This window comes from Setaria italica, chromosome III (assembly GCF_000263155.2).
Source record: "Setaria italica strain Yugu1 chromosome III, Setaria_italica_v2.0, whole genome shotgun sequence".
Taxonomy (NCBI): domain Eukaryota; kingdom Viridiplantae; phylum Streptophyta; class Magnoliopsida; order Poales; family Poaceae; genus Setaria; species Setaria italica.
Window position 1 is genome coordinate 16134941 of NC_028452.1, and position 13493 is coordinate 16148433.

At 44.8% G+C, this 13493-nt stretch overlaps 1 protein-coding gene and 2 long non-coding RNA genes across 10 annotated transcripts; 2 read left to right on the forward strand and 1 right to left on the reverse strand.

Annotated features, from left to right (window-relative positions):
- Window positions 1-3444: 3444 nt before the first annotated feature.
- LOC101785751 lies at window positions 3445-7915 on the reverse strand. Of its 8 annotated transcripts, XR_002677040.1 has the most exons (6): window positions 7290-7915; window positions 6589-6691; window positions 5685-6437; window positions 5255-5326; window positions 4796-4922; window positions 3445-3737 (listed from the first exon to the last, which is right to left on the reverse strand). It is a non-coding gene; the product is annotated as an uncharacterized LOC101785751 (long non-coding RNA). The 8 variants fall into 8 exon arrangements; XR_001163712.3 differs by having other exon boundaries at window positions 5685-6691; XR_001163713.3 differs by having other exon boundaries at window positions 6589-7915.
- A 997-nt stretch (window positions 7916-8912) lies between these two features.
- LOC101761863 (CASP-like protein 4A2) lies at window positions 8913-9395 on the forward strand. Its single transcript, XM_004963646.1, has one exon. The coding sequence runs from the start codon at window positions 8913-8915 to the stop codon at window positions 9393-9395; it is 483 nt and encodes a 160-aa protein (XP_004963703.1).
- An 894-nt stretch (window positions 9396-10289) lies between these two features.
- LOC105914058 lies at window positions 10290-13256 on the forward strand. The gene is made up of 2 exons (XR_001163571.2): window positions 10290-10730; window positions 11915-13256. It is a non-coding gene; the product is annotated as an uncharacterized LOC105914058 (long non-coding RNA).
- The last annotated feature ends 237 nt before the right edge of the window (window positions 13257-13493 follow it).

Sequence of the window (13493 nt, forward strand, 5' to 3'; positions counted from 1 at the left end):
TGATCTTTTGTTGAGAACATGTGACCTTGTGTGAGCATTTCATCAAACTAGTGTTTATTCATGCTCGAGCTATCTATAGTTGATGCTTGCTCATGTGGTGACTTGTTTTCTGAACAAAGTGTAAAATTTGATCTAATATCTTGCTCTTGAGGTTATATCATGGTATCATCTTTAGCCTGTGGTTGCACCTGATCTATGTGATTTACCCCTAGTGCTCTATCTCACCTGTAGCATATTTAAATATTTTATGATATATTTGAGAAGCTTGGTAGGTTTTGCCCCATATCATGCATTCTCTGTGTGTTCTCATTTGGATCTTGATGTGTACATTGTCAACAAGGGGGGGAGATTGCACAAATTGCATTAGAAAGGGGAGCTTTTGTTCTTGCGAGAGATGCATTTTGTGAGGGGGAGTTGCACTTTTGCATGGGCATTGTGGACTCTTTGGACTTCGAATCTTTGCTATCTCAGTTCTGTCAAGCCGTTGCCTCTGTCTTTGAGGGACTGAGATATTTCAGTTAGATTTGCCCAGTGCTTTGGACTCTTTGGACTTCGAGTCTTTTGGTTTGTCTCGGTTGTGTCGAGCCGTTGCCTCTGTCTCGAGGAACCAAGACTTTTCATTCAAATTGACCTTGTGTTTCACCTTTGCTTGGTTTTTGGTCATTTGAATGAGCTTCTTTCGTTTTCTCTTTCTTTTCTTTTTATCCTTTAAAATCTCGTATGATTTGTGCGAGTGTTGTCAATGCACTCATCAAGGGGGGGGGGATTGAGAGACCAATGGTGGTCACCCTTTGATGATGAGCGATTGACAACCGTGTGGCATGTGATGTATCTCTTGGCTTGTGAGGTGCAGGTGATGAATGTGGCATGGCAGTCAATGGTGCGAGGTGAAGATTGACCCGAAGATACCATGCAGAGCCATGAGCGGTTCTCATAGTGCACGGAAGAGCAAGGGTACATGAGATGGAGATAGCGTCGACCAAGTTGGGGAGGAAGGTGATGGCAAGTCCAGTAACCCCGGGAGCAGGCGCGTGAAAGACTTGAAGGCGCCGTGGCACTTGGCGGGAGGTCGGACACACATCACCATTGGTTTCAATGGTTTGGCCTCAAAACCACAAGCAGTCGTGCGGCGGCCCATCGGGTTTCGGTGGTTTGGGACTCAAAACCACAAGCGGTTGTGTGGCAGCCCACATGGTTTGGTGGTTTGGTCCACAAAATCGGCCCATCGGGTTTCGGTGGTTTGAGACTCAAAACCACAAGCGGTTGTGTGGCAGCCCACATGGTTCGGTGGTTTGGTCCACAAAGCCACCAGGCGCGGAGGTGGGTTTCCCGGTTTGCACCGGAAAACCGGGAGCACCCCCGAAAAGGGGACGTGCGTGTCTCGAAGGACGTGTGGCGAGATCACGGAGCTTGCGTCAAGGTGAAGCGAAATGTGAAGATGCCGGCTCCGTCCGATGGACAAAACCAACACTTGAGCGATCTTGCCCCTTGCGGGTAGTTATCGTAGGGAAATATCTTAAGGGTAATTTAGGTAGAAGAAAATGAGCAGGCATGGTGGGATGGGAGGGGCATCAGACATCCATCTAGTCCCCATCCACCACAAGTTATCTGTTTTGTTTTTCTCCTTCCTCCCACCTCTTGCTTGCATGAGAACTTGAACTCAATCATTCATAGTTTGTATAGATGAGTTCCTCATGAAGTAATAAGAGAGTGGTAGGCGACGTGCCTATCGATAGCAAGGTGCCAGTGGTGACTTCGTTAATCTCGAGGATTTGCCGGCTTAGTCTTCGGAGGTGCTCATAGGGGTAGGGTTACGTGCGTGTATTCGTAGGAACGAGTGTGCGTGCGTGTATGTGAGCGTTTGCATCTGTACTGTGTGATTCGGAAAAAAAATCAAGAGATGGTTGTTTGAATTCGTGCTCATCTCCTCCTAGTTTCATTTCTTTCAAATTTCTCTTTTTCGGAGCTATTTTCGGGTGATTTTCGTTCGTCACTTGTAGCTGCGTTTTTGGAGTGATTCTTTGGGTGAGTTGATGTGCTAAGATCTTGTGAACATGCCTAGGATGATCTGCTAGTGATACAGTCACTTAAGCACGAAGGATTTTGAAGTTTGCCTGGTGTTCTTCCCGTTCTTCCCCTTTTTGCTAGATCTGCGATTCTGCGATGATTACTTGATCTTTTTCGAATTGGTTTCTTGGAGAAGGTGGGGAATATGGCAAGGACGATCTTTACATAGTTTGGTTCATTTTGAACTTGATTTGGTCATATTTTTGTTCGAATTTTGCTTGTCCAGAAACGCACAAAAATTTTCGGGCACACTGACTTGTCTGGTGTGACCCTCTTAGCCACAAGGGAGCGTCCGGTGTGCACTGCATGTGCGCAGCGTCTCTGGATTACAACGACTTGTCCGGGGCTCCTCTTGCCATCACACCGGACCATCAGGTGTTGTTGTCCGGTGTAGTTTTTGATGTCCGATGATCTTTGTTATCTAGTGTTGCAACATTTTGTCCCGTGCTTGCTTTTGATTCACACCGGATGTCCGGTGTCTTTATCCGGTGTGAGACAAGTTGCTGTCCGGTGTGACTTGGTTGCGTGTTTCTTCTCCGGATTACACCGGATTGTCCGGTGTACAATCTCTTGTTGTCTGGTGTTAGTCTGAGCTGTTGTCCGGTGTGTTTTAGCTTGTGCTTTGCTTCCGCTTCGCTCATAGCTTTGCCTAGATCGATTCCTAGGTCAAGTAGCTCACTCGTAGCAACGTTGACTTGGTCGTTCTAGAAGAGAGGCTCACGTGGGTCGACATCGGGACATAGGCTATATTCTTTTTCAAAAATATTATAGATCTTTGTTCTCATGGGAGAATTTTCAAAGGTAACCATTCAACCTCCGGTTGCCCGTTTTGGTCCTACAATCACATATTCACAGGCGGCTGACCGGGGGCCTTAAGTCCGCTACAATCCGTCCGATCAGCCACGCGCGGCGCAGATTCAGTGGAAACCCCATGGAACTTGGTCTTCTCTGGCCCAGGAAGGAGAAGCCCGAGAGCGGAGGGAGGTCGCCAGCTGTTGGATCGAGTGACGATGCCTCCCTCCCACGGCGGAGCTCGACGGCAACCAAAGGAATGGAGATGGCGGCCCGTTCAACGAACGACTGCCGTTTCGAGCAATGAGCAGAGAGCACTATCAACAAATACGTTGACGTCGGCGGCTTGGTGGCGCGCTGGGTACGCCCCGGCTTGGGTGTCGTTGGCGTGCGCGTGCATATAGTTAGAGATACAACGGTGTAAGTTTTGGAGATCTACTTAGATGCTCGTGCATTGCTACAGGTAATAAAAATATAAACCCAGTTTATTCACGTGAAAAGTATACGAAGTACATAACATCTCAAAACCAATATCAAAAAAGCTCATCAAGTGCCGAAGGGAATATTATCATGCTGGACCATACATTTAAGAATTGCAAATAAAGTTCTAAAAGATGCAGATTAAGGAAAAACAAATAATTAGGTGACTGTATTTGATCTGAATTAATAATCAAACGGCTTTAGCCGCACATATTATCGACCAAAGGAAAAATTCAGGAAAAAAAATATATTTCTTGTATGCAGGAAAAGAGGTTGATCCTATTTTCATTCTACTATCATCATGTATCCTTTCTCTTATTCTTTTGGTTAGGACATCACCAAATTTGAGGAGACACAGGGTCCCATCTTGGTCCTGGACACGAAGAGTAGGAACAGACCTGGAAAAAAAATATTACCATTTATATCAAGTAAAAGAATCACATGTTCTGTTTAAATAATTAGCTGACTGTATTTGATCTGGATTAATTGTGAACTAAAGACACTTGGACACATTGATTCATCTCACAAACTTAAGAGCCATGCTATGGAAATAGTTGTAGATAGTGTCGGCTCAGGGAATTGGGATAAATAATGAAACTAAAATAGATACACATAAATTCAAAGTGCCCGATATTGTAAAAAACATAGTCATACATACCTCTTTATCTAAAATACTGGGCATGCCTTAGCTAAATATACTAATTAGATATAGAGAAACACACAAAAAAAACTGTTTAACATCAACCAGTCAGATTCCATATACCCAGATTACATGAAGAAATTAAAACTGTCTAATATGTCAATTACCAATAAATAGGAATAGAGATTACACACTAATACTTAAAAGTACTTAGGCAACCTAAGTAACAGGAGAGATACTTCTAGAATTGATGTATTAAAGTATGCAAGTAACAAAATCCTCCTACAGAATCACCTATGGACCTAACTTTCTAAGTTTTTTTTTTCTTTTCTGGAGCCTATTTTTAGCCTTCAGCCCCCGTGAAACATCTCAATCACAATAATGCTCAGCTGCCAGATGCCCACACCCTCTAGGGGGACACATCTGCTTTCTGAAAACTTCATGAAACAAAAATAAAAAACAAAAAATGTCAATTGATTAAGAAAAAGCATAGCATATTCAAAGTCATCACAGGACAATATACAGCCATAACCATCAACCATACCCTTTAGAAAGCTACTACTCATAAGAAACTCAACAACCTTAACACAGCTGTGATGCAATAGTAGCTGTCTCGTATCCAAGAGCAAACCAAGGACAAATTCATTCACAGTGATATGGCATTCTTTGTATTTGATCTATCGGACTTTTGTAATCCAGTACAATTTACTACTAAATACAGCTTACTGAATTTTGTTTTTTTAAAAAACTGGTGAATGACTTCTGTGGTTTTTGAAGATCTCAAGATTTCAGAATGAGGAGACAAGCACAGTGTACCTATTAAACTTTTGATGGTATGCATGCACCTTTGTCCAAGCAATTTCACTGAATGGAGACCCAGGAGATGTCTCAGTTGAGGGAGAGGGAATGCAGCCGACAGCAAAATGGTTAATGGTGCCTGCATCTAGCCATGCAAATGGAAGGGAGGGGGAATGAGCATACACATTATTGTTTTGCTTTGCAATTAAAAAATATATGCTCATGTATTTAACGTGTATAAAAAGTGGAGCTACAACTTTAATTCTAATACGTTACATTTGAACAAACACCACTGTCTAGTCCCCACTGCATGGAAATTCTATCCAATTATTCATCCTTTTATTAACATTTGTTTCTAGAAGCTAGGCAGTAACTATTAAAAAGGAAAGACACTCAAATTTACAATCTGCAGATAATTATGTTAACCAATTATGGACTCAGGAACTGGAAGAGAATGAAGCAGAAATAGAAACTCACAATGTATTCCATAACCGAATGAAGCCACTGAAGGGATAACCATGAAGGCCATTACTTCCAGCATGCCCTGTCCTGTAGAAGAAAAGGAGGTACTTTAAACATCAATCCATGGGATATACAACAGCAAAACCTTATAATTTAGTTTTCACATTTAGTTTCCAATCATCCTAAGTTTTGTCACACTTTTCTAAGAGATCATTCACTTTTGGTAACATGTAATAAGGCAACCCAATTTTCAAGGATTGTTAATGTAAGCACAAGAATACTATATGCAATGTAGGTGAGTGTACAACTGTTGCATGATTAGGTATCAGCCATTGCCATAAGAACAAAAAACATTATAAGAAAGAAGAAAGATTAGTTCATGTTTAGTCCTTCCTTGTGCCTTCCGCGTAACATAATCATCCATCAAAGATATTAAAAATATTACCTTGTGTAAATGGAAGCAGCTATGACCTATGGCCAGATCTCCTTGCATCTCCATCAACTTGAAGCCACTGGAGACATTCAGGAAAATACGCAAAGTGCTGTTTTATTCCTGAACAAACCAAAGCCGGCAAATTACGAGATTTAGTAAAGCATATCAATGGTTCTGCCATTAATAATAGAATGATATATACAAATGGTATTATCAAGAAGAATCATAATTTCTAAAGAAAACAGAATGCATCCTACAGCAATTAGCTTGTTAAATCCACTATTTGTGAATGCAGTACCGTTGGGAATTTCATTTCTTGTAAGTAAACGTAACATGCATGAATATTTGAACCAATAAAAATAGTTTCATTGGCTAAAAATAGTGACACTTGTGATGAACTTGAAAAATCTCTCTCAAACTTATATCACTCAATTAGAATTTGACCCTTCAGTAGATGGATCTATTAGAAAGTAAAGCATAATTCTTCTCCTATTACTTAAAATAAATGATGAAATCACCTGATAATAAATCTTACAATGTGACATTACCTCTAAATATCAGAGCTCATGTCAACAGCCATACCTTTTCATGCTAATATCCATCTTACATAAAAGGAGGAACGTGGCAAAGTACCTTCACACTGTATCACACTGCAGGAACAAGTTTTGCTATTTCTGTTATAATATTAAGATTTCCATTTGTGCCAGTGAATCAAACACAACCTTGTTAGTGAAGAAGCTTGCACCCATCCTTGAATAATAAAACCTAAAGGAATAAGTAAAATTTCAAAAATGTAAAGGAGGGTCCAAAAGTTGGAGATCGAAAAGAAAGGAAATTCAGCCTAATCCTTAATTTGCATGCCACAGGATAATGATACCACAAAAGTAAGAACAGCTACAGTTGTGAATTCTGATACATTTGGTAGCACTGCTTCAAAATATTGCTTGGTGTCGAATGTGTAGCAGAATTTGATGTGATAGTGCTAGGCATATCCCTTTTATTTGCCCAACACCTGAAATCTGTCAGAATAATTCTCATGAAATGAACTAACAGTAGATGATATGAAAATTTACAAAGGTTTCATGATACATTGAAATCTGTCAGAATAATTCTCTACTCCAAGCAAACCCATCAGTAACTGAATTTGATGAAATAAACAGAATGAGATAGATTAGGTTCTGTTCAGAGAAAGAGAGCTCGTTGCCAAAAATATGTGGTAACCAGAATGATGAGCATTGTTTTTTAGTATATACTATGCCACCATATAAATGATCTGTCAAAACAGTGATTCACAACACAACAAAAACATCTGGCCAGTGATGCAGAGTGAAGCAGGAACCTAATTGCAAAAATCTCCAGCATCACATGTGGCAATCACAGGACGGATGGCAGGCAGGCGTTGGGGAAACAATGTAGTGTGGATATTGGGGAAATTTTGGGCTAATCTAATAGCAAGATAAGTAAATCACTCATATCAATGGAATCTACATTCACACCAAAGAAACAACTGGAACTTCCCGTTCCTTGTCCATGGATCAATCCGAAATTTGGAGGACCAAAACATAAAGAACGAATGCCAACCCTGAAGGGGATGCGTGGATTTGAACGAATACTCACCTCAAGATTAGGCACAGATTGGGATTGGTAGGGAACCTCAAGCGCCAAGCACAACTGCCGCCGCGATGCCACAGACCTGGTCGGGGTCTCTCCACGGCTTTCCCCTGGACCTGACGTCATCACCGGCCGGCTGCTCCAGGCGAGGTCGCCGGTGCAGAGGGGTGCTGCTGTCGCATAAAGGAGATGCCGCCGCTGGGTCATCTTCGGGCCATCGCCACTCCCGCCAATTGGAGCTGCCGCCGCACATAGAGATCCATGGTTGCAGATGGACGGGGAGGAGGGCAGCTACTATGGCAAATCGGGCAGACGGCGAACGATGCAGGCGATGGCGTCTGGTCCGGGGCAGCAGCGCTAGCAATTGGAGCGGAACGATGGAGATAGGGATGTGACGGCGCCGGCAGCGGGGGAGGGACACGCCGTGGAGGGACGCACCACCGCCGCGACCAACGTGTGCTGCTTCTACCGCCGCGACCAACGTGTGCTGCTTCTACCGCCGCGACCAACGTGTGCTGCTTCTACCGCCGCCGCCACGCTCTGTTGTCTTGGGGACACGACGCACGGGCGGAGGGAGGAGGAGAGGCGGCGGCGGCGGCTGAGAAAAAAAGAACGTGGGGGAGGGTGGAGGAGGACGGGGGATACGAAAAACGGAGGGTGGAGAAGAGAGCGGAGGGAGCGATCGGAGGGTGGGAATCGCTCGGAGGGACGACCATCGGGAGGGTTTCCCTGGACGGACCGTAAAATTGTATCCTGTTTTGATTTCAGCCCGACCCGTCCGGCGCCACACGGCCCAGGTCCATCCAGCCCACGATAATAAGGCTTCGGGTTTAACTCAACCTAAAAGTCTAGCCTTATGCATTAGGGCTGCTCCCACTTATATGTTGTGCTCTCCCACCATCAATTTTCGACGTAGGACTAAATCTAATAATCTTCCCTATCACCGGATCCCCCGTCACCATATGATCCTTTCCCTTCAGGTTTCCCGACCTTCGGCCCTGATATCACTAACAATTGTTAGGGTGCACAGCGAATTTGACCCGACCTGCTATATGCACATGCTGATACCAGGCCTAGGTCCATTGAAACCCACAACAAGAACTAAATCCGTCAAAGCCCACCGCTTAGACGGACTGAGGCTGTGCGTCGTCTAATGGGGTGTTTGGGAGATGGAAGCTAAATCACATCGAATCTTTAGATGTTAATTAGGAGTATTAAACATAGTCTAATTATAAAACTAATTGCACAACCCCTAGGCTAATTCGCGAGACGAATCTATTAAGTCTAATTACTCCATGATTTGATAATATGGTGCTACAGTAACCATTTGCTAATGATGGATTAATTAGGCTTAATAGATTCGTCTCGCGAATTAGCCTAGGGGTTCTGCAATTAGTTTTATAATTAGCTCATATTAAGTACTTCTAATTAGCATCCGAACATCCGATGTGACAGGGCTATAGATGGCCAAACGGGCGGCCCGACCCGACCTAGCACGAGCCCGATTAGGTTCGGCCTGTTTAGGCTCGCATAGTAATCGTGCCAGGGCCGGCCGCCCCACATGCCGAAGGAGCAGCCCAGGTCCAACCTGATGCCTTCTTAGGCAGGCCGTGCCGACCCGCTGGCCCGATGGGCCTTAATAGGCTCGTCGTGCCCATGCCGGCCTGCAGCACGGCTCCGGCTCCTCTTTTCCCCGCTGCCGCGGCAGTGGAGGGCCACGGTCCCGGTCAGGGAGGCGGCGGCGGAGGGCCAAGGGACCGGCTGGGGAGGCGGCGGTGGAGGGGCACGGCTCCTACCCCTCTTTTCCCACCGCCGCGGCCGTGGAGGGCCACGGTCCCGGCCCCTCTTTTCCCTACTGCCGCGGCCGTGGAGGGCCACGGTCCCGGCCGGAGAGGTGGCGGTGGAGGGCCAAGGGACCGGCCGGGGAGGCGGCGGCGGAGGCGCACGGCTCCGGCCCCTCTTTTCCCACCGCCGCGGTCGTGGAGGGCCACGGTCCTGGCCCCTCTTTTCCCACCGCCGCGGCCGTGGAGGGCCACGGTCCTGGCCGGGGAGGTGGTGGCGGAGGGGCTCAGCTCCGATGGCAGGGGAAGGCACGGAGGCCGCGACGTGTGAGCGACAGGCCGGCCGGGCCGTCGGGGGCAGGGAGAGGCGGCGGAGGCCGCGACGAGCGAGGGGCTGGCCGATTGGGCCGCTAGGGGCAGGCTGGCAGAGGGAGGCGACGGAGGTAGGGGAGATGCGAAGGTCGTCGGGGGCAAGCCAGTAGGGGGAGACGGCGGAGGTAGGGGAGGCGCGGAGACGGAGGTAGTGCGGGGAGATCAGGGAGGCGGCTCCAAGCAGCAGGAGCGGAGGCGTGCAGGATTAGGTTATGGCCAGCCATTTATCCGAGGTTTCGGCCGGGCTGAGGTAGGCCTGGCAGGCCGTGCCGCCTGTTTATGGCTCACGGGCCAAATGGGACAGGCCATGCCGGGCCAACCCACAGGTTGAGGTAGCGGCCTAGGCTCGGCCCGTGGTGTAGGTTGGCCCAGCCCGACCTACAAGGCCATCGTGCCATGACCGAACCAAAATGCCGTGCCATGAGCCAGCCCACGAGCCGCGGGCCAAATGGCCGTCTAGATAGGGCTAAACTTCAGCCCCTTGCCTAAGGGGGTGTTTGGGAACACCGTGCTAAACTTTAGCACCTGTTATATCGGATGTTTGGACAATAGTTAGGGGTATTAAATATAGTCTAATTACAAAATTAATTGCACAGATGGAGTCTAATTCGCGAGACGAATCTATTAAGCCTAATTAGTCCATGATTTGACAATGTGGTGCTACCGTAACCATTGCTAATGATGGATTAATTAGCTTTAATAGATTCATCTCGCGAATTAGACTCCATCTGTTCAATTAGTTTTGTAATTAGCTCATGTTTAATCCTTCTAATTAGCATCCGAATATCCGACGTGACTCTGCTCAAGTTTAGTATCAAACACCCCCTGAATCGCCTCCGCTGTTTCACCCCAGACTCCCTCCCTTGCAGCCGTTGCCTCCTCACCTTCGTCTTTAGCGCCGGGCGCCGGCGCTGGCGGACGGAAGACCGCAGGAGCGTGTGCGGAGGCTGGAGGACCATGGTGGCGCAGCGGAGGTACGGCGGCGGAGGAGCGTCGTGGCCTAGAGGTTGATTCGGGCCGCAGCCAGCAGGGCCGCCGTCCTCCATTCAGGCCTATTTCCATGGAAACCGGGTTGCTTCGTGTCCCTGTCAGTTTCCCCTTCTGCTTTCTAACGCTTGCACTTCCTCCGTCGCCGGTCGTCGTGGCTACTCTGGTAAGCCATCTCTCTCCCCCTCTGTAATTTTTCCCCAAGCCGATTTGATTCCTAATCTTGGGTTTCGAACATGGAAATTGCTATGGCTTTGGTGGCGTCACCGTGGATCCTCCGCACCATCCATTGTCTCCCAGCTTGCAGGTGATTTCTCCTCTAGGTCCATGAGACATGGCCTCTCTGCCACTCCCCAGTTAGCCCTCCTCTTAAGTCTTAACTATTGTATTATCTGTATTTGTTTATACAGTCCTAAGGTTGTCTGAGATGCGATGTAAGTGATCTGAGAGCTCAATTGCATTGTATGCTTAACTGATTCAACTAGCCGAGGTTGTACCGAATTAGGTGAATTTAGATGCAGGATCTCTAACTAAACAGGGTCAAAATAGACCTAATAGGTAAACCCCTTAGTTGCTCTCATGCTCTAATAGGTAGACCACTGCTTTGATTATGTTTGGTCTACATCACCAATAAGGTGCTGAGTACTCTAATACAGTAGGGCGGACAGGTTTTGCAAGGATAGATTTTAAGTAAAAGGGATCTACTCCTGCATGCTTCCTTTGCCATGCTCTGTTCATAACTTGGGATTCGAGGGGTATGCAGGTACACATGCTGCTATATGTCACAGATGCCAAACCTACAATAGCTATTTTGTCAGACTGGAAGCAATACTAATCAAGAGGGCTTTGGTTCATATCTAATAGACTGAAACTAGAGTTTGTATTATATGGTTGTACTTATTGCTACTGAATGTAAACTGCTGTGGATATGAAGCCTAATTTGATTCATATAAAGATGAGAGGGTGCGTAACAGCTAGAAAGACAAATGTGAATTTGCAGTTCTAGGATAAGCTGATGTATTAAGAATGATCAGTGTTATAAGTGATAGTGAACATACCATTATGCCGTATGTCTTCGACATGCATACGTGCCCAGATCTTTATTATGATGAACATATATATCATCTGCAAACATGCTTGGGGTTGCAGCTGCGAAAGATTAGGGCTCTTTGTGTTAAACCCGAGCTGTTTACTGTATATGTGCATAAACCTCTGCTGCTCCATTTTTCTCAATCTAATATAACTGAACTAACACTATATGTGTGTTTATTCGTATGTACAGTTTCTTCTTCCATTACAAATTAGTGCAGTTTGAGTTCTGATTTAACATCAATTTCAAATGCAGCTATATGTGTTTGCATGCGCCTCCAATGCATATATGATTTGGATAGGTGGCTGGCATCAACTAGGATTGTTACATCATGCTAATTGGTTTGCCTGATTTATTACCTGATGTTCTGCTTCTAACTTCCGATTTTCGTTTCATTACAGAGAATAGGCCCTGAGCAATGTGAATCTGTATATTTACAAACGTCAAGATACTAGAAAACAAAATCCAGTTTGATTGACTTCACGTGTTAGTGAACAGCCGTGATTCTCGTGCTGTGGCAAACCCCCCTGAGATTGCTGGTCCATAAGGTATAAATCCATCTTTTGCTTCGAGCATAACAGTTGATGTATGCAGCTATAGAGGTTTCTCGATGCTCTGCAAATTTTCCTTCCAGTTCAGTCATTCGCCAATTGAGGTCAAACCTGCAACTGCCTTTAGTTTTTATTCCCCTTATTTTCATACTGGATATCCTCATTGTCCGTGTCAATCTAGGTGACATGTCTATTTTGAAACCAAGCTACACATAATTTTGAATATGCAGGTTGTTTTCCAATGCTCTACAAATTTTCCTTCCAAGTTAGTCATCTGCCATTGAGGTCACCCCTGCAGCTATCTTTAGTTTTTATTTCCATCATTTTTCATACTGCATTCTGTATGCTCATTGTCGATGTCAATGCAGGTGATATGTATATTCTAAAGTCAGGACTAATTCAGCTACACATAATTTTGGATATGCATGTCTTATCACATTATATACTCCTTGCTCAACCTTTTGATGGATCTAATTTAGTAATTTTATGACTTGCAACATATATCTTAACGAAATGAAAGAATTGTGATTAGTGTATGATTTGCTAAAATGTGCCTCCTTTTGTGATGTACAAGTGCCAAATTGGCACTTCTATTGTTGTATTAAAATTTGCATTAGCAATCAAGAAGTTAGTAGAGGTTCATTTTGCTTGCCATCACTTACTCAAATTAGTTCTATTGGTCATTAGGTACATTTCTTTGTAAAACCTACATCCTGTAGCGTGTACTCATGCAAATTATAATTATTAAATGAAGCATATATTCTCTTTAAAAAATGTGTAATGGGTTACACTTTGCTTTACTATTCTCTATTTTTCATCTCAAGAGCAGTTCATTTCGGACCTGAGCGTCATAACCAGATCACTTGATAATCTTACTATTTTTAGTTGTTTAATGGATGATGGTGTTGCCAAAATCTACATTCTCTGGATTTGCTATGCTTGATTGCTTGCAGGAAAGGTACAATTACATTGGTCAACCATGATTTGAACTACTACGCAACGGCGGTGTTTAGCATTAGCATTTCATATTGACGTGTATGATTGTAAAACAAACGGCTATTTTCACACTAGCCTGGAATGTCTAGGTCCTTTTTAGCACTGAATTTTTTTCCTTTTTCATTTCTTACACTGTACTGACAGGGTTATAACTTATATGAATTTATGGAATGTGCCACCATTGTTTTGTTATTTTTTTCTAATAAAAGTGAAATGTTTCCATACTTATTTAGATCTCTATTGCTTATAAAATTTCTGACACTACTAAACACAGAGAAGCGCGTCTCCGCAGGGACTTTACCTATACGGGCCGTTCTTCCTAGTTATTCTTACTCATAACGTTGACGAACATCAGATCACACACATTGGACATTGCTTAGGCCACTCTGTTTTATCATGTCTTAGCATGAATAAGTAATTTCTCTGGAAATGC